At 38.6% G+C, this 24,602-nt stretch overlaps 1 protein-coding gene across 2 annotated transcripts in view; it reads right to left on the bottom strand.

Moving 5' to 3' along the window:
* Positions 1-24,602, bottom strand: part of CDH13 (cadherin 13) — a 441,709-nt gene that overhangs the window by 349,295 nt on the left and 67,812 nt on the right. For both annotated transcript variants that reach the window (XM_058034103.1, XM_058034102.1), the window contains exon 2: positions 5,582-5,693. In XM_058034103.1, coding sequence (XP_057890086.1) covers positions 5,582-5,693 — 112 coding nt within the window. The remainder of the gene's footprint in view (positions 1-5,581; positions 5,694-24,602) is intronic.

The following is a 24,602-nucleotide window of genomic DNA, read 5'->3' as shown; positions in this document are numbered from 1 at the left end:
TGGCCATTGATTTAGATTATTAGGAGAACAGCTGGCATGTTTCAGCCAACCAAAGCCCACACGTATTTCAAAAAAGTATTAGCTGTGAAGCATTATGGTTTTTGGACAGTCTCCAGAAACAAATTAAATCTCAAACCAAGTAATCTGCTACTTTTATCTTCCTAAATCCAGACCAAGCTGCTAACAGAGCATTCACTGTCACTGCAAAGATCCTCACCCACTTTTCATGTGGGTATGCTTGTTTTGGTTTGTTTTTTAAACAGGATTGTGTGGCTTTTCTCAACCAAACAGACAAGAAACTTTGGGTTTAGATCCTCATTTCCTCCACCCTGGAATTAAAATGCAGGGAAGAGGTTTCACCAACACATATGCCTTTCCCTCTGTTATTCCACAAGAGCTGACTGCACCCCTGAGGGGTTTTGATTCAGCCCTGAAGATGTTTTCCAGAGACTAAACAATTCTTTTATTCTGCTCAGTGTAATGTCCTACCTTTGGAAACACTAGTTTAATTTAATGTATGTGCATAAAAATCAAACAATATATTTTTGACTCCTTCCCCCTCGGGTCCTGGAAGCTTTTGGGAGGGAATTGTCTGACCACCTGGCACTCAACAACTATTCTCTCCTATTTTGTTCTCTTTCAATCATGTGTGAAAGCAGTTAAACAGATGATGTGATATTGTTGTGCTGCAACACCAATCTGCATGTATCTATTCAGAGGCACATTTGAGATATTCTGTATTATTTAGTTATAATTTGTGTTCCCAGAAAACGTTCTCCTTCCAAGGGGGAGGAGTAGGAGTGCAACATCTAACTTGTGGGAGTTCAGCATCAAACTTCAATTAAAAGGCAAGGCATCAAGGCATCAGGTATTTAGGTGCAAAAGGATCTTCCTCACCCTGCCTCCACAAGCATGTAGTAAAGTTCCCAACCTCCCACTTTAAAATTCCACAACTTTACAACCATTTTGCACAGAGCCCCAGGTATTTCCTGGAACTTTACTTACATGAGTTTGGCTTTCTATAACCATTTAAATAGGAATAGTGTGCTTAAGATGTGTTACTTCAAATCCTGACCAATATTTCTGTCCACATGGAATAAGAGTTCCAGGTGCCTTATCTTAACCAGGCACCCAAGAGTCAGATTGAAGCTCTAGTATTCACATTCTATCCATGCATATGAGCCCATTAAGAGATATATTTTAGGATATAACAAGCACTCCCCTGCCTGGGTAGGAAAGTTGAGATGCCTTTCCACTGAACCTGTTCCCTCATGCCAAGTAATGGGAACCAAGTCATTTTTCAATATCTTCTGAAGCATGTTCTTAATACACTGAGTGATTTACGTGAATTGAAAGAAAATTGAAGATGTTTGTAAAACTCAAAATGCATTAAAAACTTCTTCATTTTGAAAAGCCACAACACTGTTTCAGCAAGGACACACTGAATAGGTGGAAAATCCACAGTTATCTCCCTATTACCCAGAAGCTCAGACAGTTTTCCCTGCAAGAAATTGCTAAGCGTAAAATCTTACCTTGCTTGAACATGTTCTTTTGCAAGCTACAACTACCATGTGCAATCCCAATTACCCAAACCCTGCAGTATTCAGCATGAAGAGGTAACAGCCACATCCAAACCCTGTGTCAGAACCCTGAAGAGGCTTTGGCAGACCACAGGGGGCTGAATGAGGCTGGCTCTGCTCAGGGTGTGGGGAGAGGGAAGAAGGGGAGATGAACGAAGTGGGTGTGATAACTCCAGGATCTGGATGAGCAGGAGAGGAACAGCACCACTTTTGGGAGCATGGAACGGGCACAGGAAGAGGCCATCTGTGCAGTGAACTGGCATGGAATGAGTGGGAAGGGTGGGTGTGATAAATCACAGCTCTCACATGGCATCAGCTCAGAATCAACAGGAAATATTTGGACGTGGGCACGACCAGGGCCATGATCCATGTGCACACAAGGCTGTAGGAGGAGGAATGGTCTTCTCTGATCTCTCCACAGGCTTTATTTGGTTTGAGCAAAGTAAATCTTGTTGGAGGTCACAGCTTTGCCAGACAATTTAAAACCTGCTTTTAAGCATTAATAAGCACACTAAGATATTTCACATCATATGAATAAGCAATGATTTTGATATGGTTGAATAGAAAAGCTCTTTGTTAAAATCCACAGAACAAAAAGTACCCAAATGCAGACAGACAACACCTTGATCTTGAAGCAGGCCAGGCTCTGAACAGGCAATCTATCACGTAATAGACACAAGAGGTCAGCCATTAATTAACATCCAAATTAGAGCTTTTCAAGTAAGGGTCAAAACTTACTCTGTTTTGACATTTAAAGCACTGGCAATGCCGTCCCCAGTTTAGCATGCACAATGCATCACCTTGTGCTTTATGTTAATTGCCTCCATTATTCAAGTGCACTATTTGATTCATTGTCAATTAAAAGTACCCCCAAAAGCCAAGCCCGATGTGTGTTAAGTATAAATGTGATTAATGTAACACAATTACATTCCCACGTTTGTTGAGTCTGATTAGGAACTTTCGCTCAGCCCAGCGTGACAGAGCCCTGTCACTGCCAGTGACCTGCCAGCCTTGGCAGGGACAGGCATTTCCTGGCCACAAGTGCTTCTGACAGGTGTAAAACCTGTAATTAAATGCTGTCAATTAGCACTTCATCAAGAATGTGGAAATCTTGATGATCTTCACTATTGGATTGCAAAGATGGTCCTAAATGTAATGCAAAGATGGTCCTAAATGTAAAGTAAAAAAAAAAAAAAAAAAAAAAAAAAAAGCTATAAGGAAGGAAAAAACCAGTGACACAAGTGTCTGTTAGAATAATAATTATGTGAATATAATTACTATTTCCAGAAAGTGACTCCGTGGATCTTTTTCCTACTACATCAAGGGAACATCTGGTTCTGCACACAGAGGAAAAAATTAGGCAGACCAAAAGTAAAAGTGCAATGCCTTATTTTGTTTATGTTATAGAAAACACAAGTTATAAGGAGATCTGAAGGGGTCTGAGGGGAAAAAAAATTAATGACCAAACAGGGACAAAGAAATGGTCAAACTCTGGAGTTACTACTTAATGAGATGCAAGAGTAAATAAATAAATAAGAATTGAAAAGCCAGTTCAGCCTGAGTACAATGACAGAAAAACTAATAGTAACTGAATACCAGTGAAACTGATAGGAAGGACAATATGCACGCACAGGTGGACTTGTCATGGCCAGCTTATAAGCAGGCTTTAATAAAAATTGCTACAAATCACAACAAGAAATAAGAGAAAATTCTGTAACCTCAGTATGGTCTACTCTTCATTCTTCTCATCAGTATATAAATAAAAAATATAATTAATACTGCCATAGGTAGAAGTAATAAATACAGAGGAACCAGATACAACTTACATTTAATTACAAGGAGATGCTAGCAATGAAACGTACAGTAGGTTCTTGTTTAAATTGAAAAAGAAAAAAAGAAAAGGACTGTATTATTGCACTTCAGAAAAGAATTAAGGAGCTGCTTGGCTTATTGAGGACTACAAAAACAATCACTGCTATAGGCCTGGTTTACATATTTGCTCTATTAATTTACACAGCGCTGGTAAGCCTCACATTGCAATGCAACTGCTAAATTACACTGCTCTTGGTAATGGGCATAAAAAGATGCAAGAGCATGCAAAGTGTATTCAAACAGACAATTAAAATTATCAATTCTGTTGACAGCTAAAATGAAGGAACTGTGCTGAGGTTTAATGGTGCTGCATGAAGGACACCCTGTTTGTGGGTGATTGAATTAACCAGGACCACGCATCGACAGTCTGCCTCTGTCCAACACTGCACATTAGGCCAATTTACTGTCTGCTTATTAAAATAATTTAATTCCACAGACTGTTCCCAGGCATTTCTGAGTCTCTTCCTGCTCTTCCCTCCTCTTCTCACTAATGATGGCATCTTAATTATTTGTGTTCATTTTACACCACTGCAAGTGGCTGGGTCACCCCAAAGCAGCCCAGTCAGTTTGGCTGAACCAACCCATCCTTGGGGTGATCCTCTCCAAATCAGCAGGAGATCTGGCCAGACACACTACAGCCTCAAAGTTCTGAAGCAAAAAAGTATTCAACAAAGTTGTTTGTATTGAATTTAGCTTATCCATATTAATATAGTTTGTCATATTGCTTCTTTTAATAGGTCTTCAAACCAGCTTGCATATTAAATCTATTATATTCTTAGAATTTCAACTTCTAGCCATGTAAGAATAATGTGTTTGACAAGTCCAAAATAAGAATTCCAGAGAAAATGAAATTTCATAAAGAAATAAGAAACTTGAAGCCTCTTTTCCAAGCTGAACAACAATCTCACATCTCTGATTAGTACTACTACTCATGATCTAAAGTTCCTGTGAAAAAGCAGCTCAGACTAAGCAACATATCAAAATGCTGAGACTAAAAATGTTATCCTAGAGATTTATTTTAGTACCTCCAAAGGCTGAGTGACTTAAGTTTAAGAGATTTATTTCAATAGACTTTGGCAACTAATTCTGACATTTCGTTTTGAGAAGTCAATGCTATTTTAAAGTGAATGTGCACAGATTACACCTTCATCTGAAGTGAAAATACATCAGTGTGTAGCAGGATGGAACTGAGTTGGAAATGTGTGCATTTGGTGAGTAATGTTGGTTTGCATTTCTTGGTTCCACCAAGCTATGGGATGCATCCCACTGTAGGATTCAGATATTGCCCATTGCTGGACACCCAGAAAAACTCCTGGTTCAGCACCAGCAGCTAAGCACAACAAAGAAATCATTGGTAATAAATATCACACATAAAAATACAGGTGTGCTTGGAAGCTATGAAAATGGCAGCACTTAAATCCTTTTTTAAGTCTTTAAAGACATCGATGAGGCACTACTTCTGTTTGACAGGGCTGAAATCCCAAAGCCCCAGAATGGAATGAGCAATTTGTAACCCTGAAGTATTGGAATGAACTGACTCCAGAACTGAAAAACTGTTAAATCTCCTTCTGTTTAATGCTTTGGTTGTACAGTGTCAGATTGGGTTTTATAATGTGATACCTGCTCTATGGAAATATACTGAATATTCCAGTTGTGTGACACTTTGCTATCATTGATTATCCCAAACTTCTTCCAGCCTTTGAATTTCATGTCAAGACTTGGACTTGTATCACCTATGAGTGCTTTCAAAATATTAACTTCTAAATCTCAGTTGCAGAGATAATTTAATAGACATGTTGATGTGCAAGTCCTGATTTCAGGCTCATAGGTAAGACTATAAAAGAAATTCAGAGTAAATTTAATTTTTAAGAAATGGCTGATTCTAGGTTTCCACAATATTCACATAGCCCTAAATGATTATATATTGTGTTTTGCCATTTCTAATATATGAAACAAAGTCAAGCCTGTAGAGACATAGGATTAATACAGGGGAACTCAGACTGAATCATGGCAATATCCAAAATCTTAGGTACAAAACAAAAAAAAGCTTTCTGATAAATGGCAGGAATGAAATGAATCCATAAACAATTCTGATTTTTGCACAATAGTAATATATGAAAACAACATACGGTTCAGAATCAGCCGGTCCTCTCTGAATTCAAATGGCTTTTCTATATAAAAAACCTTCTGCTGGAATCCAGGGACACATTCTAAATCTTCTGCACATGCAAGCAGCAGAACCTGAAGGGAAAAAAAAAAAACAGAAATAGACTTTTAACACCCACTCCTTCATCCATCATGTTGGCTTCTGGGAACCATAGCAGGTTTAGGCTCAGTGCTCATAAAACAAAACATTGGGGTCCATACTCATAAAACAAAATATCCATCACATCACACTTCCCCTTCAAATCTTACTAAAAAAGGTTTATGTAAGGTTTTTGCTTTTATATATATGGGCTGGCATTGAAATTACAAAATAGTAGCTTTCAAGGTGAATTTCAGTTCAGAATATCAATAAAGATTGTTACTGGTCCATAAAAACATAGGATGTAATATTGCTCCTAAAAATCACATTTATTTAGGCCTAGTTGAATACAGCTGGACCTAAATATATGCTGACATTAAGCATAAGCAAATAAATTTGAAAAGTGATAAATTAAGAGCTGCAAATCTGTCTCAAAGTTGATCACCAAGTTGCAGAAGAAATTCTGTATTCATGGGTAAAGTCTCACGTACAGAAGTTTCATTTCTAGAATAAATTCTCTGCTAGCAAGTATAAACCGCTTCTTTTCCTTCTCTCCAAGCCACAGTTGGTCCATTCTCCCTACAATCAAAAGCTTGTTTACACCAGGGGAGGACTGAAAAAGAAAAGTGTGCATCATAGAGGAGGTGGATCTGAAGGCTCCAGTTGAATACAGTCTGTGTCACTGTCAGAACACGGTCACCCAAGCTCTGTGTCACCACAGGAACATCAAAGGAGGAAGCTTACAAGCAAAATAAAATTGCTTGGGAATAGGTACAATTCTAATCTCAGACTCTGAAGCATTTTATCCCTGAATAGAGAAAAAACCTGAAGGGCTATTTTTCTTGGCAGCTCTTAAATGAGAGCATGGAAGTAAGAATGGTCAAGAAAGAAGCAGCAAGCAAAAAGAAATTACTAAAAAGTTTAAAAGGCTAAAGAGAGAGGCAAAAGGAGGCAAGGTTAAGAGCAGGAAAAGCCAAATCATATTTTCCAACCCATATGTGCGTAAGTGCATTTTCAGAAGTACTTTCTGCTTTAGAACATCTAAAGGTGTTTTACAAAGCCTGACTTTCAGGTGGTGCACTGACCACTCTGATCTCAAAATTGTTATGGGCAATCTGCTGCTTGTCAGGCAGCCCCAGCACAACCAGTGAGAGAGGGCACGTGTGGCAACCAACAAAACAAACACAGGGGTTCTGAAAGGCATTTACTCCTAAATTCAAGTGGCTCTGCACAATGGGTCTATTTACTGAAGACATCCTCAACACAAAATTACAGTTTTAGAAATAAAGTTCTTCAGGGTTAAAGTGAAGACAATTTCTCCCTAATGCCACACCAGTGAACGCTGAGGGTTCTTTTCTCCTTCGCCAGCTCAGGTGACAGCAGGATTCTCACTTCTCCCAAAGCACCAGCAGCATCTCCCAGTCCCACCTCCACTCCTTTATCATCCCAGCCTGCTGATCCTGATCCTAGAGAGATGTCCTGCAATATTTTAACAGCTGCACATTTCCCTACTCCCCACCACTCACACTCCACTTGCTAAACCACAGTGATACATGATCTGCTCTCTCCCTTCTTGCATTTCCCACTCATTTAAAGTCCAGTGTGACCCCATTTACAAAACCCAAAGGCACCTGCTCTGCATTAGTTGTTCTTATGGAACCAACTGCTGGATCATTTGTTTCATGTCAGGCCATTGCTATAAAAGCTTGGCCAGAAGTGCCAGCAGACTGCAAGGAACAGCCAGAATATTTCATGTTAATTAATCTGGTGGAAGGCAAACACAACAGATGGACACCTTTGCTTTCCATCCTGTCCTGCTGCACAATGGTCCCTTGGAAGGATTAACCAAGAAAGAAGAGAAAGATTTAAAGTAACACACCAAGAAAAGTGCAACACACTTGACTTCTAATAATTTCAGTATCATCACACTATTCCTGCCTTTCTTAAAAAGGTTTAAAACCACAGCTTCCAATCCCTCATTCTCTTAATGACATTGATATTTTGTTTTTATTGGAGATTTTGGTTGAGAATTGGATGTGTCCCCTTCAATCTTCCAGCAGGAGATATCTGCAAATGTGCACTGAGGTATTCAGAGCCTGCCCTGAAAATTGTGCATAAAGCTTGATTACTGATTGTTAAAAAACCTGCCTTATATGCATTTCAATGGGCATATGCACAGGAAGAAAGGCACACATGCATCTTCTGCACTCATTTTCTGTGTGCACAGGTGCAGGTTTAAAGTACCTGTCTTTCTGACTCAGTGTTCCTGGATGAATACGCATTAAAATGCAATCACAGCAGGAGAAAACCTCTTCCCATCTCAAGATGCAAGCAAAGTTATATAATGAATCCTCACCAGAAAAACAGTCCAAGCCATATATCCTGAAATTTATCTACAAACAGCTCTTCTCCTAAAGGATTAACGCAGCAAGTGAGAGGCAAATCATGTTCTGATCTCGCAGCTACTCCAGCCTTAAAGCTGGAACTCTTGTCTTACAGAGCTATAAATAAAAAGCCTCTTTGGACATCATCTGTAGCAGTACTTAGAGATGGGAATATGTCAACTTTATCAGATTTGTGACAGTCTAAGTTGACTTTGAAATCTGGGCAATCTAAATGGGTCATGAGTTAACTTCTGTAAGCCTGATACAGAAGGCTCACATAATAGAGATGCAGCAAATAGAAAATGACCTTTACTCCCTTTGAAATAATTACAAGACTAAAGCTTGGCCTTGCTGTGAAATGGAACATTTTATTCCACTTGTGCAATTCCAGGCTCTTTCTTCTTCTCTACATGTCAGACAAAATGTTAAATCTGTCATCACACGGACAGTTTTTAATTAATTGTATTTAAAAAAGAAAATTATTCTTTTAATTTATTTTTCTATGAAGAAACTTCTGTTGAACTAAATGTCTAGCTCATTAAAATAATTTCTGTAAAGGTTCTTCACATTGGAGACAGCAGTTTTTAAAAATATCTTGAAAAATTAAGTCAGGCAGATGTATGTGTAAGGCAAAGAGGCTTGTTCAAAGCAGAATATATTCTGAATTTGAACACCATGTAGATTTCATATTTTTGGATATAATAAAAGGTTCTATGGACTGATAGCTGCCTATATGAAGGCTTCAGCTAAATAGACTGTAAATAATATTTAAATATCATATGTAGAACTCTGAATAAACAAATATTGTTCACCCAGCTAGTCAAGTGCTGCACAATTAGTACAAAAGGATCCTTCACCTGCTCCCAAGGAAAAAGACAAAATTCTTGAACAAAAATGACAGTTATGCAGCAAACAATTTGCTCATGAAAATCTAAAAGGGTAGAAGTCTGAAAAGCAAAGCAGAGTTGTGACTACTCAGACCTACCAATCCTATGTTCATCAACAAGCAAAATCAAAGTTCCTCATAACCTCACGCTTTTCAGAAATGCACAGAGCCCAGACTCAGTTTTAATATTATGACAATTTTCCTTTCAGAATTTATTGCCAGTTGGTGTAAGGAAATGTCATAGTTCAGATAACTCCTGTGCTAGTTGGGCCCCTGTGCTGGAACTGTACTCCTGGTGAGATATCAAGCCTAAGAAACACCTTTTTTTTTTTGAGTTAATAAACCAGCATGCACATGCTGGTGACCTTTACTGACCTCTACATTTGCACTGAAAGCTGCTCACACAGAATATGGTTGGAAAGCAAAAAAAAGAGAGCAATTTAATACTGTACTGCAGAGGAAATGAATGAACTCCCTGATGCTAAGGCACCTTTGGGTATCACAGTGCCTCAGAATAACAGGGTCCTTCTACCTCCTCTTCTGGTGACTGAAAGTCATCTCAGAAAGGTCTTTCTAAAGAATTTCAGGTTCTTTGTGTTCTTTTCAACTTGCACAGTTTCAGTTTGGCCACATGCTCGCTCTGCAAATGAATTTTCTCGCCTTTTGCTGTGCACACCCTCGTATCTTCATTAGCCCTACCTTGAGGAGATCACCTAGCACACAAACACAAGCTGCAGACTATTAATTGCATTTCACACAAATTCTTATGGTGTGAAATTCATCCTTGTGTAAGGCTTTACTTAATTAGAAACGTAAATGGTGCAGACACCTGTGAAAGCCATCTGCCCAGACAGGAATCCTGCACACAGTAAAGGTAAACAAATCTCTCTCCAGAGGAAAATATTCTGTAGGACCACATTCTACCTTTGACTTCAGGAGAGTAATCTGAAACAAAAACAAATCAACATAGAGCACAAGGAGGAGGAGCTAAAATTCAAATCATGCTCATTTTTACTAAGATCAATAATTTCAAGAGTTCAAACATTGTGAATTTTCACTTCCTGAGAAATGAGGTTTTAGTTCTGGTTGTTTTGCTTGGCATTTCTGGTAGGATTGGGGTTTTTTTATGTTTTGAAGCATGGTTTGGGGGCTTCTTTTTTATTTGACTCATTTACTTGGAAGTGGGTATTGAAAATTTATGCTTCTGAGCTTTTCTGTGGAAACATGAGAAAGAGAAATTTGCTTTTTGCATATGAAAACTTCAGATTTTCATAAGAAACATGGTATTCCTTAGAGCTGAGAACGAAGAGAAAAAAGTAATCAGAATAATGAGAACTGCCAACACCGAATTAAATTGCTCATGACAAAATATTTTTATCATGCAGATTGAGATTTTTGAATCTTAAAACCTTTTCCATGTTCAGGTGCTGCAGCACCAGACCCACAAAAATGGAAAATGAAAATGAGGAGGCCATCATAGAAGGAAACAAGTGATAAACAGCGCACAGTCATGGGGAGATGATGAAATGATGAAATTTGAATTCTTCTCTCAGATTTAAATGAGGGAGTTATTAAAATGAAATTAACAGAGGGATACTTAAAATAAAGAGTGCAGCTCTAAGTAAGGTTTTGATTCTGCATTACACAGACTCCAATTAGAGTGTCAGCAGGTCCTAAGGCAATTATTTCATCAAATCACACACACAGACTGGACATGAAGTTCTCTGTGTCTTCTGTGTTTTTTAATATCAACTAGAACAAAAAAAAAAAAAACCTGAATAAATTATCCTCTGATTGGCATAATTAACAAAGGCATTTTACCTTTACAGAAAGGTATGTTGAATTATTTATCTCTGAATGTGACTAAATTAAATAAATGCAGTTCTTTCAAATGAATTTGATTTCTAGAATATTATTATTTGGGGCATTTATTAATGCAATATTTTCATTTTGGGAGGAAGTTTTCACTGTTTCAGGCTTTAACAGCTCTTCTATCAGGAAAGAAGTTAAAAAAAAGAAGACAGTTCCCTATCTCTACAGCTCTACCTCTATATCTGATGGAGAGCTCCAGTCATTTTTGTAAGAAATGCTATTAAGATTTGGCACTAAGATTCTTCAAGGATGATAAATATCCTCTTAAAGGGCCTACCTATCCATTTACTGCACAGCTCTGTCCTAAAAGGGAAAGTCACACTCGGAGTACTGAAGAGTGGGCTATGAAAATGCAAATTAGAATGACTTTATTGGCTTAAATGAATTCAGTTCTCCTGTCACTGAAGCTGTGTGACTGCGGTAGGCATCCATTAACTGGAAACAAAATGTGACAAACTCTTTTGTGAGACTATCTACCACAGGAGCTTCCCTTTTATGGGCACTTTCCTTACGTACCTATGTTTATTATGAGGATTTTATTGCATGTTCAGTAAAAGGTGTGCATCTTTCTTGGCACTGGGAGTCTCATTAAGTTGTTCAAGGAGTGATTTGCCAGTGGTGGTGTCAGAACAGGGAGTATCAAACAGCCACTCGCCTTCTGAAGTTGAGGAGCTCTGCAAGAGGCTCCATCATTTTCTTCAGAAATGATTTATTCATTTATTATTGCTCCCAGGGGCTGTTCAGAGATCAAAGTGACCAGGGAGCCCAAACTGTGCAGGGTGAAGAAGGATAATATGGGCAGTGCCTGCAAAGTACAGGAGCACCTGGACAGCATCCTCATTTCAAGGCAGGGTTGGGCCAATCCTCTCTCCCCAGTCACTTTTCCTGCTCTCCCATTCCCACCTGCTCCCTGAGCCCAGTCACCACAAAGTTCTGTGAATCTCGTGTCCACAGGATGATGTGGCTGGAAAAACAGGGCCTGGTGTGAGACACCCACAGTCTGCACCCCAGTCTGGGGCAGCTGCCATGAAACTGCACCCTAAAATAAGATTTTTAAATTATTTTTACTAACATATTTTCCATACTTCAGAACTAGAGCTAGCTTAGATTTCCCATGACTTCAGAATCCAGGAAAAACTTGGGGAGTCCAGGGAAATCCTATAGATATTCCAAACCCATCTGGACACATTCCTGTGTCGCCTGAACCAGGTAACCCATCTTGGCAGGAAGGCTGATCTGGATGATCTCCAGAAGTCGCTTCCTACCCCAACAATCCTGTGATTCTGTGAAACCCTCACACAGGAACCCCCTCTGTTGTCACAAGCAGGCGCAGTGATCTGCTGGCCAGACCACTTGATCCCCATCAGAAATAATTCCTACATTTCACAATTCCTGACCCTTATTCTGATGGTCATTTCATATCTCCCAGAGTAAATTTGTTCACAGTCAATTTATAGCCATTTATTCCTGCACAAGTCTTGTCTCATAACTAAATTAACCTTTGTCCCCTCTAAATCTTCCATTTATTGAGCTAGACAAACCAAACTCCTTCCATCTCCTTCTATCTGGATACATCCCTGTGACCATCTCAGTAACATTTCTTTGTGCCTCCTTAAGCTCCACCTGTGCAAAATACGTAAAGAATTCCAGATAAATCTTCTCCACAGTCTGGATATTTCCTTAAGCCCAAAACATGTTGCCTAATGCTTCCTAAAATTCCTTTTGAAGTCTTGTCATGCTGGTGGCTCACAGTCATTCTAAAATTAACCAGCACACAAAGAGCTGTGAAATTTGACATCAGTGGAGGAGTGACCACCATTTACCTTCAACAATGTTAAGCAGCTTCTGCAAACAGAGCCAGGATTAATCTTTATGAATATAAACACAGATGCAAACCCTCATGCATTGTTAAATCCATTTTTGACCAGATGGGGACCAGCTCTGCCCATGGCCAGCAGAGATCTTCCAGCCCCTTCCCTCTCCATACAGATTCCTAGCTGAGGTTCAGGATCTGCCCACAGATCCAACAGAGCTCCCAGCTCAGAATTATCTGTACCCACAAGTGCAGATCAGAATGCAGGATGAACTCCCACTTCCAGCCATGCAGATGTATCTGATCATTGTTCAGATTTTGTAATCCAGGGAATGGCTCTCATCCCGCTTCATTAGGTATTTTGATGATTAATAACAGACCAAGAGCAGTTACTTGTGCACAAAATAAGTAATATTTTAAATTACTCAAGTATTTAACAAGTAAATAACTACCCATCATGATTAATAGCACCATTTAACACACTAGACTCGAGCAAAAGGACAGGTTGGGCTCCAAGGTTATTTTTTGTTTATTTTTAGGCATTATGAAGGAAGTAATCATGTTTTGTTGAAACCCATACACCACTGGAATGAGATTACAACTGGTTAGCCTATTTAGAGAAGCTGCATAATAAATTCATTTTACAGGGTACAGAGTAATGCAAATGAGCAATTCCTGTACCAGTGAAAGGGGCATAAAGAAGAAACATTGAAAGTCAGAGTTCTGGACTGGTTGTGCTGCAAGGTGGGGAATTGCTGAAACCTGAACTGCCTTACAACAATAACCTTTGTGAAGATCTGCTCACACCAAACATTTTAGTTATTTATTGCCTAATGGAATAAACAGGTTGATCCTCTTTTCCTGCAGTAATGACTTCATGAAGCATTTAGATGAACGAAAATATGGATGTCTGGTTTACTAAAAAGGAAATAAATTAAAAATTGTTTAAACTTATTTAAAACCCTTCACATGAAGTTGCATGGGGCAAAGTCATTATTCCACATAGGAAAACACTGATGTGGCAAAAGCTGTTAAAGAAAAAATTAAAATCATATTTCTTAGAGCAGATAGTGGGTTTTGGATAGGATGGCTGGAAACTCTAAGGAACATGATGCATGTTTAATTTCCCAGCAGTGTGATAGTTATCAAAAAGAAAAACCAACCTTCCACCTATTATTTTCCTCATATTCCACAAAGTTAGAGTCTAAAGCAATTATTACTGCAGCACAAACTGAACTCGGTGTAACACTGAACATCTGTCTTTTGCACTGCTAAGCTAAAACTGAAAATGAGTTTGCTGAAAACAATCTTTGAAAGTATAACATGGATTTAAGGATTAAACACAAACACGCTTCTATCACCTTCAAACATTACCAAAACAGAAACAACCCCCCAGAACTCATAAAAGTATAAGGACAAGTGAAAATATCTGGTTTTCAACTTCAAAAAAGATTTGCTGAACGTTTTCTGACCTTCTCCTGAACACTCACAAATGAAAGATTTTTTAAAAATTAATACTTTCAAGTAAAATCCCTTGAATCCAGCAAGGTTATTGGAGAAAAAACAAGTCTAACATCCAAAGACTCTTAATAAAAACTGAGAAATTTCTGCAAGGAGCCTAACACAAACATCTCTGCCAGTTTTGACAAGATTTTATTTGACATCAACATGAAGAGGACCATCCAGTCTGTAAAACAAGCTATAGAAAACTTTTTCATTAAGGTATTTGCATATCACATGGTTGCTTTTTTTTTACAGCAAATAATACAGAGCAATAATATTATGATAGTATTAAAATAAATAGATTGGCTTCCTATGGGTTTCTATTTAAAAACCAAGCTCAGAGGTGAACTCTTAGTAAGGACAGGGCTGTAAATCACCTTAATCTTTTTTAGTGGGTCAAGACATTCTCTATCTTCTCACCTGTTTCTCATTTGCACAAAAATCATGTAAGCTGAGTAAAGTCTTCTTCAGTGCTGGTTTTTAAGTGATTTTACTTTCTTTTCCTGAAGAGCAGTAACTGTACCCTAGTAGTAGTACAGTATTAAACATACATGGATTTACTTCATTTTGACCAAAGTTCTTGCATTACTTCTCATTTTATAAGTCCAGACCTTATGTATTTACGTACAACGAGTAGTAATTCTCAAGCTCATGGAGTAATCTTGAAATAAATATAAAAGGATTAAAAAAAAAAAAACACAATGTATTTTTGGCTATGTCAGCTGCTCATTGGAGAATGCTTTTAATGCATTGCAAGAACACAGTCAAAAAATGAAAAAGAACTTGTACTAACTCTTCTGAGTGAAAACAATCCCCAGGGGAAAGACAGCAAGTAGTTGAGTATTTTTGAGCTCATCACAATCAAGCAAAATGTCTAAAACTTACAGGCTCCCTCGTGTTAACAGTGACATTACATCAAGAATGACCTTTCCAAAGAAATAAAACCCATTAATGCTAGGAACAGATAACTATTAAAGATCAACACTTAGTAGCCAAAGAAGGGGAGGGGGGAAATTCAGTCTGGTAAGTTAATTAGAACATAAATAATGTGAAACCAAGACCTTGGTCTATAACCCTCTCTCTTATAATTGCTTGCAATTTAAAAGCTGAATGAAATCTTCTATGCAAAAGATACAACTATTGACCTCACATGTATTAGGTAGTCAAAGAAAACCCTGACACGCTGAGAATGAGATCTCAGGAGTATTGCAGAAAGCCTCAGTAACACCCTGTGAAACACTTATTTCTTATTTCTTTACAGAAGAACTTTTTTTCAGCTATCAAGGAATGGTGTTTCTGGGAAATACTGGATGTTAATTGGCAAAAATGTCAAGGGGTTGCTTTTTAGGGTTTCTTTTTGTTTATTGTAGAAACAATAATCATAGAAAATTATCTGTACCCATGGGAACAACGTTTTCGTCAGGTGGAGGAACAGCTGCCAGTCCTGAGGCACAAGAACAGATTTTGTATCCCACAAATTCCACATGGAACCTCCACAATAAACTATCATTTGCTTTTGGAAGCCATTGTTTAAATCAACTCCAGTGGTCAGGAAGCCACTGCAGCCTCCCCACTAAACCTTGTGGATGGCACTTCCAGTACTTTTAATTGTTTTATAATTATCTGTATTTACCAGACAAATCAGCTGTGACATCCAACAGGCAGCAGACACAAACAATAAGCATAAAACACATGAGAAGTTGGGAAAAATGTAAATTTCTGCCCTGAATCCTGCTTTAATAACAATAGTACTGAGAATTCCCACAGCAGGATATGAGACATTCAGTTGTGGAATGTCCCATCATCACTACATGGAACGGAGGTTAATGTAATATTTTGCAAGTTTATAAAATCAGATTGTTTGGCTCATCTTGACAAAGTTAAACTCTTTGGGTTGTACCTAAAAATAGGGAAATTTAAAGAAAAAATTTGAGTATCCAATAATTTCAAGCCCTTTTCCTTGTATATAGCAATTTAAATTTACTGGAGCACTTCAATCATTTTTTCTTGTATGTGCTTCAGCCTGAAAGTGATTGGGGTTCTGTGCTTGCACAGTATAAAGCAATTTAAAATTATTCATCTGCTTCAATTTTTATAGGTACTTTTATTTGAAAATGATTGGGGTGCTGATCATGCTCAGCATTGAACAATTTTAAATTATTTAAATGCCTTTTTTAAATCAATGCCTAATGTTTAGGCCTGAATTCTAGGAGGCTATAGCACATTATCAGGCAGTTTAAATTATACAAGAATATTATATTTTGCACAATCTTTCATCTCCTAAATAAGAATCAGTTTCCAAGGGTGAAAGCATAAAGCATTACACTTCAAAATAAATCAGCATTATGCAAAACCAGAAACCTAATTTTTTCTTTTTTAAATATTGTAAGAGACTCTTTTTCCATAATCAAATTCCTGTGCCTTCGTACATCCTATGAAGCAGGAGCATTTCAGCAGCTACATATATTCCTACTTCCCTAAACTGATATAAACCATTTCAAAGGAGGAGAACAAAGTTTTAATGAAGTCTGAGTCCGTGAAAAAAATGAGAATGATTTATTCCCACAACATTTGTCTTATCAGATGTTTTATCAACCAAGCATTCAAGTCCTCTATTGTGAATATACAGAATTTCAAACACTTCTGGGGCAAGTTTATGGTAAATAGTAAGTATGTCAAAATTCAGGTTGGACTTCGAGGACATCATTCCAGATTTAACAGGACTGATGCACAAAAATCTGTTGGGTTTTGGGTTTTAATTGATAATTTATTGTTATCAATAGTATAGAATACACTTTACTTTTAAGTATTTTTCTGTAAAACAACAGGAAATGGAGATGTGAGGTTTGCAAATGGTGCTGGAGATGTACAAATGGAGAGCTGAGAACTGCAGGTGCCAGGCCACATTTTTTAGTGAATCCTCCACTTTTTTCATGCCTGCTCTCCTTCATCAATGCTATGCCAAGGTGCTCACATTTCCACAAAAATCCAGTCCAAGAATTTTGTACTTCCCACCAAGATATTCAACAAATATCAATGTGGACTACACCTCCACTTGAAAATGGGATATCCTGGAAATAAAAACTTATTGACTAACTTCCTCCAGGGTCTTATCTCCATATTTCACCTTTTGCTTTTCAACACAAATGACACAGAAGAAATAGGACAATTTCTCACCAAGAACAACAATCCCACGTTTGAAAAGATAGGAGCTAGCCCTCAAAGGTATTGGCATGCCTTACTAATCACAAGCTTTTAATTCAGCCTCTCCAATTTCAATTAGTGAGTAAACACTGACATCCTCAATTGCACTACACAGAGCTCCCCTTTATCCAGTTAATCATGTTCACTGCAGCTATTCCCCAGGCTGAGGTTTCAGAGTTCCCAGATTCTGTAAATCCTCAGCATTACATCTTTTGATTCAGGAGCAAAAATACTGACACATCTTATCATTTAAAAACACGTGTCCTGGCTCAGGAAGGAGTGTGTTCTCCTCTCTCCCAATAGTCAGCTGCCACGCTCCCATGTACAGAATTAAGTTGCAAAGCATCACTAAACTCATCTGGAATATTTTGCTTAAGCTAAACCTCATATTATAGTAATTAAAGTAGCTGTGAGAAACTGTAATTAGACTAAGTGTCCAACAAATATTAATCAGTAAAGTAATATTCTATTATCAAGAAGAAGCTACTCGCAGTAGGAGTTTCTCTTGTGAGAAACTAGATTAGGAACTGAGCCAAAATCAAACCAGAAGGCAGAGCAAATTGGGTCATTTGGAGCTTCATTTTAATGTGTAAATGTTTTCACCTATATTTCACTCATTTGTAATGCCATTTCAGTGCAGAAGGCATAAGCAGGCTCCAGGTTTCACTCCTGGACCTGTTGGTTATTCCCAATGCTCCCAGTCACTGTGACCAGGATTTCCCTTCCTCAATTCTAATCCATGCCAAGAGACAAACTCAGGCCACACCACAGGAAAACCATTTAACCTCCCCATGTTCCCCCATCTGTAAATGAAAATAATGCAATTAACACACAAAGCAGGGAGGCTCTGTGATTTGCTTCAGTAAACTAAAAAAACTTAAATAAAGAGACACTTTCTGTAGAGGGCAGAAGGAAGAAATATCTACAAAATGTAAGAATTAAAAAGCTGAAACTCCAAATTATTTTCTTTTTTAATTAGGCTAAGTAGGTGTATTTATAGGTATATATTTAGGGCAAACATACAAGTGTTGTGTCCTTTTCAGCACCATGGAAAATTATAACAAGCTTTCAGTTCTGTGATTTCCAGGACTGGTAGAAAGTTGTTTATTACTGAAGAAGCAACAAGAGAACAAAGAACACCACCCGTGGCTTCCAGAAGGCTCACATTTTCTAAATGGTGAACTGCAACCCATCAATTAAAACCCATTCTCTAAGTTCACACATCCTACAATGTTGTCTTTTCCCTTTTGCACTCATTAGTGCCTTAACAACAGCAAAGGCTTTATTAGCAACTAACAAAAAAATCAGGTTTAATACACAAGACTGAAGAATAAAGCCCTTGAAAGATGTTTATGCTGTGACAGTGGCTTTCAAATCCACACAGGAGATAATTTTACAATTCTAATTCAAAGTAGAGATCTGCATTGTAAGAGACAAAGGAAATTTTGAAAAGCAAAGCCAAAGTGCAAATGAGAAGATCATCTTAACCTCTGCCAACAGTTAAATTACAATCCCTTATTGCATCCATTGGCCACAGAAATAAATACCAAGTAGCAAAAGGAGCAAATATTATATGGAGCAGATGGAGAATGGGAAATTTTTTGATCAGATGTCTGGGAAACCACTCATTTTTTACTCTCCATTTTAAAAAAAGAGTCAGATCCAGAAAAGTAGACACAATGGATGGGGTAATAGGTATCCACTGGCAGAAAAGTTCCTGAAAAGCGAGAGTTTGCTGCTATAATTTATTCTCATGTAGTGAGATAAGAAGGCACTTGTAGGTTGGCTCTGGTTTTTTCTAATCAACTGATAAAAAACTAGGGGAAAAACTCAGTGAAAATCAATTAGCCCAAGGGGGAAGAACCACAACAGAGATGACCTGAAGGAGAAATGAGGGGGAGGACATGGAAAAATTGCCCTGTTTGCTCTGAAAGCTCACAGGAGTTCCCACAGAAAGTGTTCTGTAGTTCTGCGTTCAGCCCTCACCAGCTCACACACTTCTCAGACTGTGCTTTTCTATCCTATGTAAAGGCTCCAGTGTTTCTTGGCATCCAATTTGTTTCACTAACATAGTTCATATTGTTTCCATGCTTACCAAGAACTGTTAAAAGCAGGCATGGAAGAAGAAATAATTGCTCTTTTTTCACAGCTTGCTCTAGCCAGCTTAGAGGATGGAGAATTCCATCAAGCAGCAAGGGCAAAATCCATCCTAACCCCTAAGGAAAGTCTCATGTGTGACAGAGCCAGAATCCCATCACATTTATTTTTATTTAATCTCCATGCCTTTTCACTTAGCAATTTTCTTTTTGTCATTAGCTACCCCTCTGTCCTAGATTTGGGTTCTCTCTTTTTTTGCCTTTCATTTCTGCTTCCTTATCCTCCATCCCAGAGGCTGCCAGGATTATGGGACTGCTGGAAGGGGCTGGTGTCCCTGAATTCCCTCCACAGCCATGGCAGACAGGAGCATCCACCTCACTCCTAGGAGTGTCCAGGTGCCAGCCCTAAAGATGCAGGTGGTCTGTGTGCTCACAGGCAGAATTTTCAGGGAATTTTTCATCCCCTTGCACACACAATCATATATTCCATTTAATTCCAGTTTCCCCTGGAAATTGCACTGCAGCTGCCAGACCAGACCAGCACACTTTATAACCTTCACCTCCACAAGAATATAACTCCTGCTGAAGCACACTAAACACAGTAAGAGCTAGAAATTATTAGCTTGGTTAACTCATTAATAGACAGTGAGTTCTAAGCTGAAAGGATGCAAGAAATCAGTGTGTGAGCAGGGCTGTGCTCAGTTGAGATATCAAGGGGAAGTTTTGTCAGGGAGATTTCTGCTGAATAATTGATCTGCACCTTTCTGCCTATGAAAGCTCAGGGAACAAAGTCCATGTCTTTGAGGGAGGTCACTATCAGAGCACTGCAGTGGGAGACCAGAAGACCATCTGAGATGAGCAAACAGTAAATGGAGGAACAGAAATCACATTAAACTGTTTTTTCCCCCGGGATCCAAGCATGAAGATAATTAGGACTTCACAAAGCATAAATTAAACAAAACTTTTCCATTCTGTTAATATTAATCATATTTGTTGTCATCTGTTGAGCATAACTTAAAACAATATCCTAAGAATTGAAATGTGGGTTTTCCCCCCTCTCCTGGGCAATATCTGTTTCATGGAAGTAACTCTAGAACCACAAAAACCAACAAAACCTTTTTTAAATTTAGAAGTGTGTGGGAAAAAAACCATCCTGGAAGTGTTGAATCACTTTGTTTTACCATTTTTGAAGAAAATGAGCAGTTAAGATTCCCAAATCATTTTGCTTCATTTTTTGTTTAAGAGCCAAATTACATGAATGAATTCATGTTAGCTGAACATTATTCTTCAGCTGCTGTGGAACGTCCTGGAAGCCAGGAGTTTTGTGTCTCTTGTTGTGTGTGACAGGATCTCCACCTGAGTGGCCCCTCTGGATGTGTTCCTGGACCAATTCCTGCCCTGCAGCCAAACAGGGTCTGTGGATGAGGCACCTTGAGGCCACCAAGCCTCATCACAAATCATTTTTAAACTGGCACCAAAGACGGACTTCTTGTTTAATCTTTCAAAACTGAAGAGTCTCAACTAGAGGTGACACAATCTAAAATATACTCCCACTTCTGATTTCTAAATGGAGGAGAAAAGGCAAAATTCTATAGAAGAAATCAGAAAGGATTTGTTGCCTGTGTGGCTCCACATCACCGGCTCATGGAAAAAGGAGTTTCTAGTTAATTTAGTCAATGTTTGTCATCATTGTAGTGCCAAATAACCCCTGAGTTAGTTCAGCACAGTGTTCTGTAGATAGACCAAGGTGGCACAAACAAGATGTAACATTACTGAGGTGGCCAAGGACAGTCTGGACAACCCTATGAGGAAGGAGGATCAAACTTTAGCACAAAGAAAGATGCATAAGTGCAATAGATTTGTTTAGTGCCCAAACTCCCTGAGTGAGGCAGACAAAGCCACTGTGCATCTCCATCTCCAGCTATGGAGATGCTTTTCCAGCCCCCAAACGAGGTGTGAAACTGGTATTGTTTTTTTCCTACAGAGTAATCTGAAACAAACAGAGGAATAAATATTGGGGGAGAAACAGTAATCTTAAAGACCAAAGACAAGCATTTCTAAGTCAGGACCACATTTTGAAGTATATAAACGATCAACAGCTGCCTATATAACTTCCTAAAGTGTTACAAGCCAGACCTGTGGTCTTTGTCTAGTTTTAATGTCCTGAATGACACAAGAGTTTTGTGATGGACACTACTGAAATCTACCCTTTTAAACTTTTTTATTAGAACTATTTGATCTATAGTTTAAAGATGAATAAAGCTATAACAGCATCTCAAATTTACTTGACCCAGTTTCTACAAAGTTACACGGTAAGCTCTGCTTTCATTATGCTGAGTGAATGCTCACCAAAGTGGGTTCTGGCAAACAGGAATAACTCATGAACCATAAAGGCATTGAAAGATGCTTTCCCTCTCCATTATCTTCCTTAGTTTGTATTCTCCATTATATTTGGGTCCCCTGTTGTGATATAAAGAATGGTGAATCTCTCTTGAGCATAAATTAACACAAAGCTCCTGCAGCAGTTTCTTGCTCTCCCCATTCTTGCCACAACACACCTGCTTTAAGCCTGCAATAATTGTTTTGCTGTTACCTGCTCCTAGAAGAAAAGAAGCTTGATAGCAATGAATTGAACTTGGCCTTTGTCCCCTTTCATTGTATCTGCCTACAGCAGACAGCAGCAAAATGCAGCTCAATTAAACACAGCCCTCTTGTCATCACAGAAACAGAAGCTCTTCTCACAGCAGAAGCAGGAAAGTTTTGCCATGACACCCCTTGTTGCATTTGACAAGTTTATTCAAAAGCAAATATTTCAGTGGGGAGGTCTGTCATTCTAATCCTGTCCTTTATGCCAGAGCAGCTAATGCAATTTCAGCTACCTGAATAGGAGGGCTCTCGCTTCCAGATGTTCTATTGTGCCTTGCAGACGACAGCTGACACCAAAAGACAGGTATTATGAGCACTTTTTCCATCGTTAGCTTGCTCCCAGCACAGGGTTTACAGCTGCTTTGTTGATTCCTGTAATTCTGATAGGCACAGTAGGAGCCAGTGTAATGTTATCCCTCTGTGGCTCTGCCATTATAGCAGCAGAGAGAGGGCAAATGTACTGAGCAAGGTGGCAAACTTAAACAGCCCTTCAATAGCTCTGGAACAACTTAAGAGATGAAAAACAGGCTGGTACACTGAATAAAGGCTTGAAGGAATTGTAGAAATGGTTGTGTTTGTGCTTCCAGGACTCAAAGCTCAAACTGCAGTGTCACAGGAGAGCTGCACCTCCCCTGCCTGGAGCCAGGCAGGGACAGCCCTGCAGGGGACACCAGGGCAGGGCAAGGACCAGAGCAGCCAGGGCAGTCTGGACACTGCAGCTGGCTGAGAAACACCTGGAGAGAGACAGCCTTAACTTCAGCCTCAGAGGCCACTCCAGCCATTCCAAAATCAGTTCAGACCTAAGTCCTGTCAGGTCAATAAAAAGTCCATTAAATTAACCATGGCAAAAGTTGTATTTACTAGGCTGTGAAGGATAACTGTTTGTTGCCCAGATTCTGGTTTCTACCCTCCATTCATATATTCCATTGGCCAGAGGACAAGAGAAAATGGGTAGAGAAAGCAGTGGGGATCAACTCCGGCTTCAAAACAGCTCCAATACAGAAGGTGTAGACTGTTATCACAATTCTTTGTACTAGAATTATGTAGTAGTTTCTAAAATAAAAAAAAAATTAAATCTCCTCTTTCAGATCTTGCTCTTATAATATTTCAGACACTTCTACTTATTTTATTTTTATTTCCAGCATATTTCCTGCCCACTGCCATGCAGCAAAGCTAAGAGTAAAAGAAAATACACACAAAATGCAATTAAAAAAACAGGCCTCAGCTTTTCCTGTCACATCTTGCACCACTGGCAAACAAATAAACTGGTTTGATTTCATTAATTATGTACCAGTGTTTATAATCAGCAGAATAGGCTTTTTCCATGCGGCCTCTTCAAGTATTAAAGAAATAAACCTCACCATGAAGCTGTTGAACTTTTTAATCCCATTGGGAAATAGCAACTAAATGCAAATAAAAAGGCAGGGATGGAAAAAAAGGATAGTTTTAACAGAGTAATATTTGCACTTGTCTTTGGTTCTTAATATCGATCTACATTATTTGAACATGCTGTTTATTGTCCAACAGCAACATATTTCTCTCCCCACCTGTGATTTGTGGTGGATAAGCTACATCTGTTTGCCATGAGCTTCTGCTAGGAAATAAAGTGCTTTCCTTATAGAATTTCATTCTCCATACTCAGGCATGAGCAGTCACTACATTATCACTTCACAAATGTTTTCTGGTTGCCAAAACCTTATGGAAAACAATCTGTTCCACTCATTTTCTCCTTCAGCATAGAGGATGTGTTATAAAGATCAAAAGCTGATCCAACTGGATCAGGAGTCAGTGATATTTAAGAAGTGACATCACCACAGCCTATCCAATCTATTTCCTAAGTGCAGAGATGCATTCAGACACCACGCATGGCTCACACTCAGCGAGACTGAAAGAGATGACAGTGTCTCAGCTTACACAGAGAATGATTATTATTCTCCAGGGGAAAAAAAAAATATCTTATTTTGAAGTACTGTAAGCGATCCTCTTTTCTCTGAAAGAAAAAAGTAATTGCTCCTGATTTGCTTGTTATCAAAGCATGATGATACATCCTCTTCTTCTGTACCAATTCATGTAACAGACACACAGAGTTGTTCAGATATGCCACTTCTCATCCATATGCTATTTTCTTTGCCCAGTGTTTTGGGGGGGAAAGAGCTCCAGCACAAAGGAAAGCAGGCAAAAATTCAAATCTGTGCAGCAATGCTAAATTGCAATAGAGATGTTCTTCCAGAGACTTTAATGCAGACTGCACCCTCCCTTGTTAAACATACTAACTAATGGGAGCAAATTAGCCACCTGGTCTGTATTCAAATTCCTTTTCCAACAGCAATTCTTTTGTAATTCTTCCCCCTGTTAATCTAGTGTTGAAATAAGAGAAAAATCTGTACAGCCTTAGAATACAAATGGCTATTAGATAGTAATGTGGTGCTCCATCTATATGAGTTATATTGTTTTTCTAACTGCAGAAGGAGAGGAGAAGTGGATTGTAATGAAGGCACTGT

This window comes from Melospiza georgiana, chromosome 14, assembly GCF_028018845.1.
Source record: "Melospiza georgiana isolate bMelGeo1 chromosome 14, bMelGeo1.pri, whole genome shotgun sequence".
Lineage (NCBI taxonomy): Eukaryota > Metazoa > Chordata > Aves > Passeriformes > Passerellidae > Melospiza > Melospiza georgiana.
The sequence above is the reverse complement of the archived record's forward strand: the minus strand, read 5'-3'. Positions and strand labels throughout refer to the sequence as shown.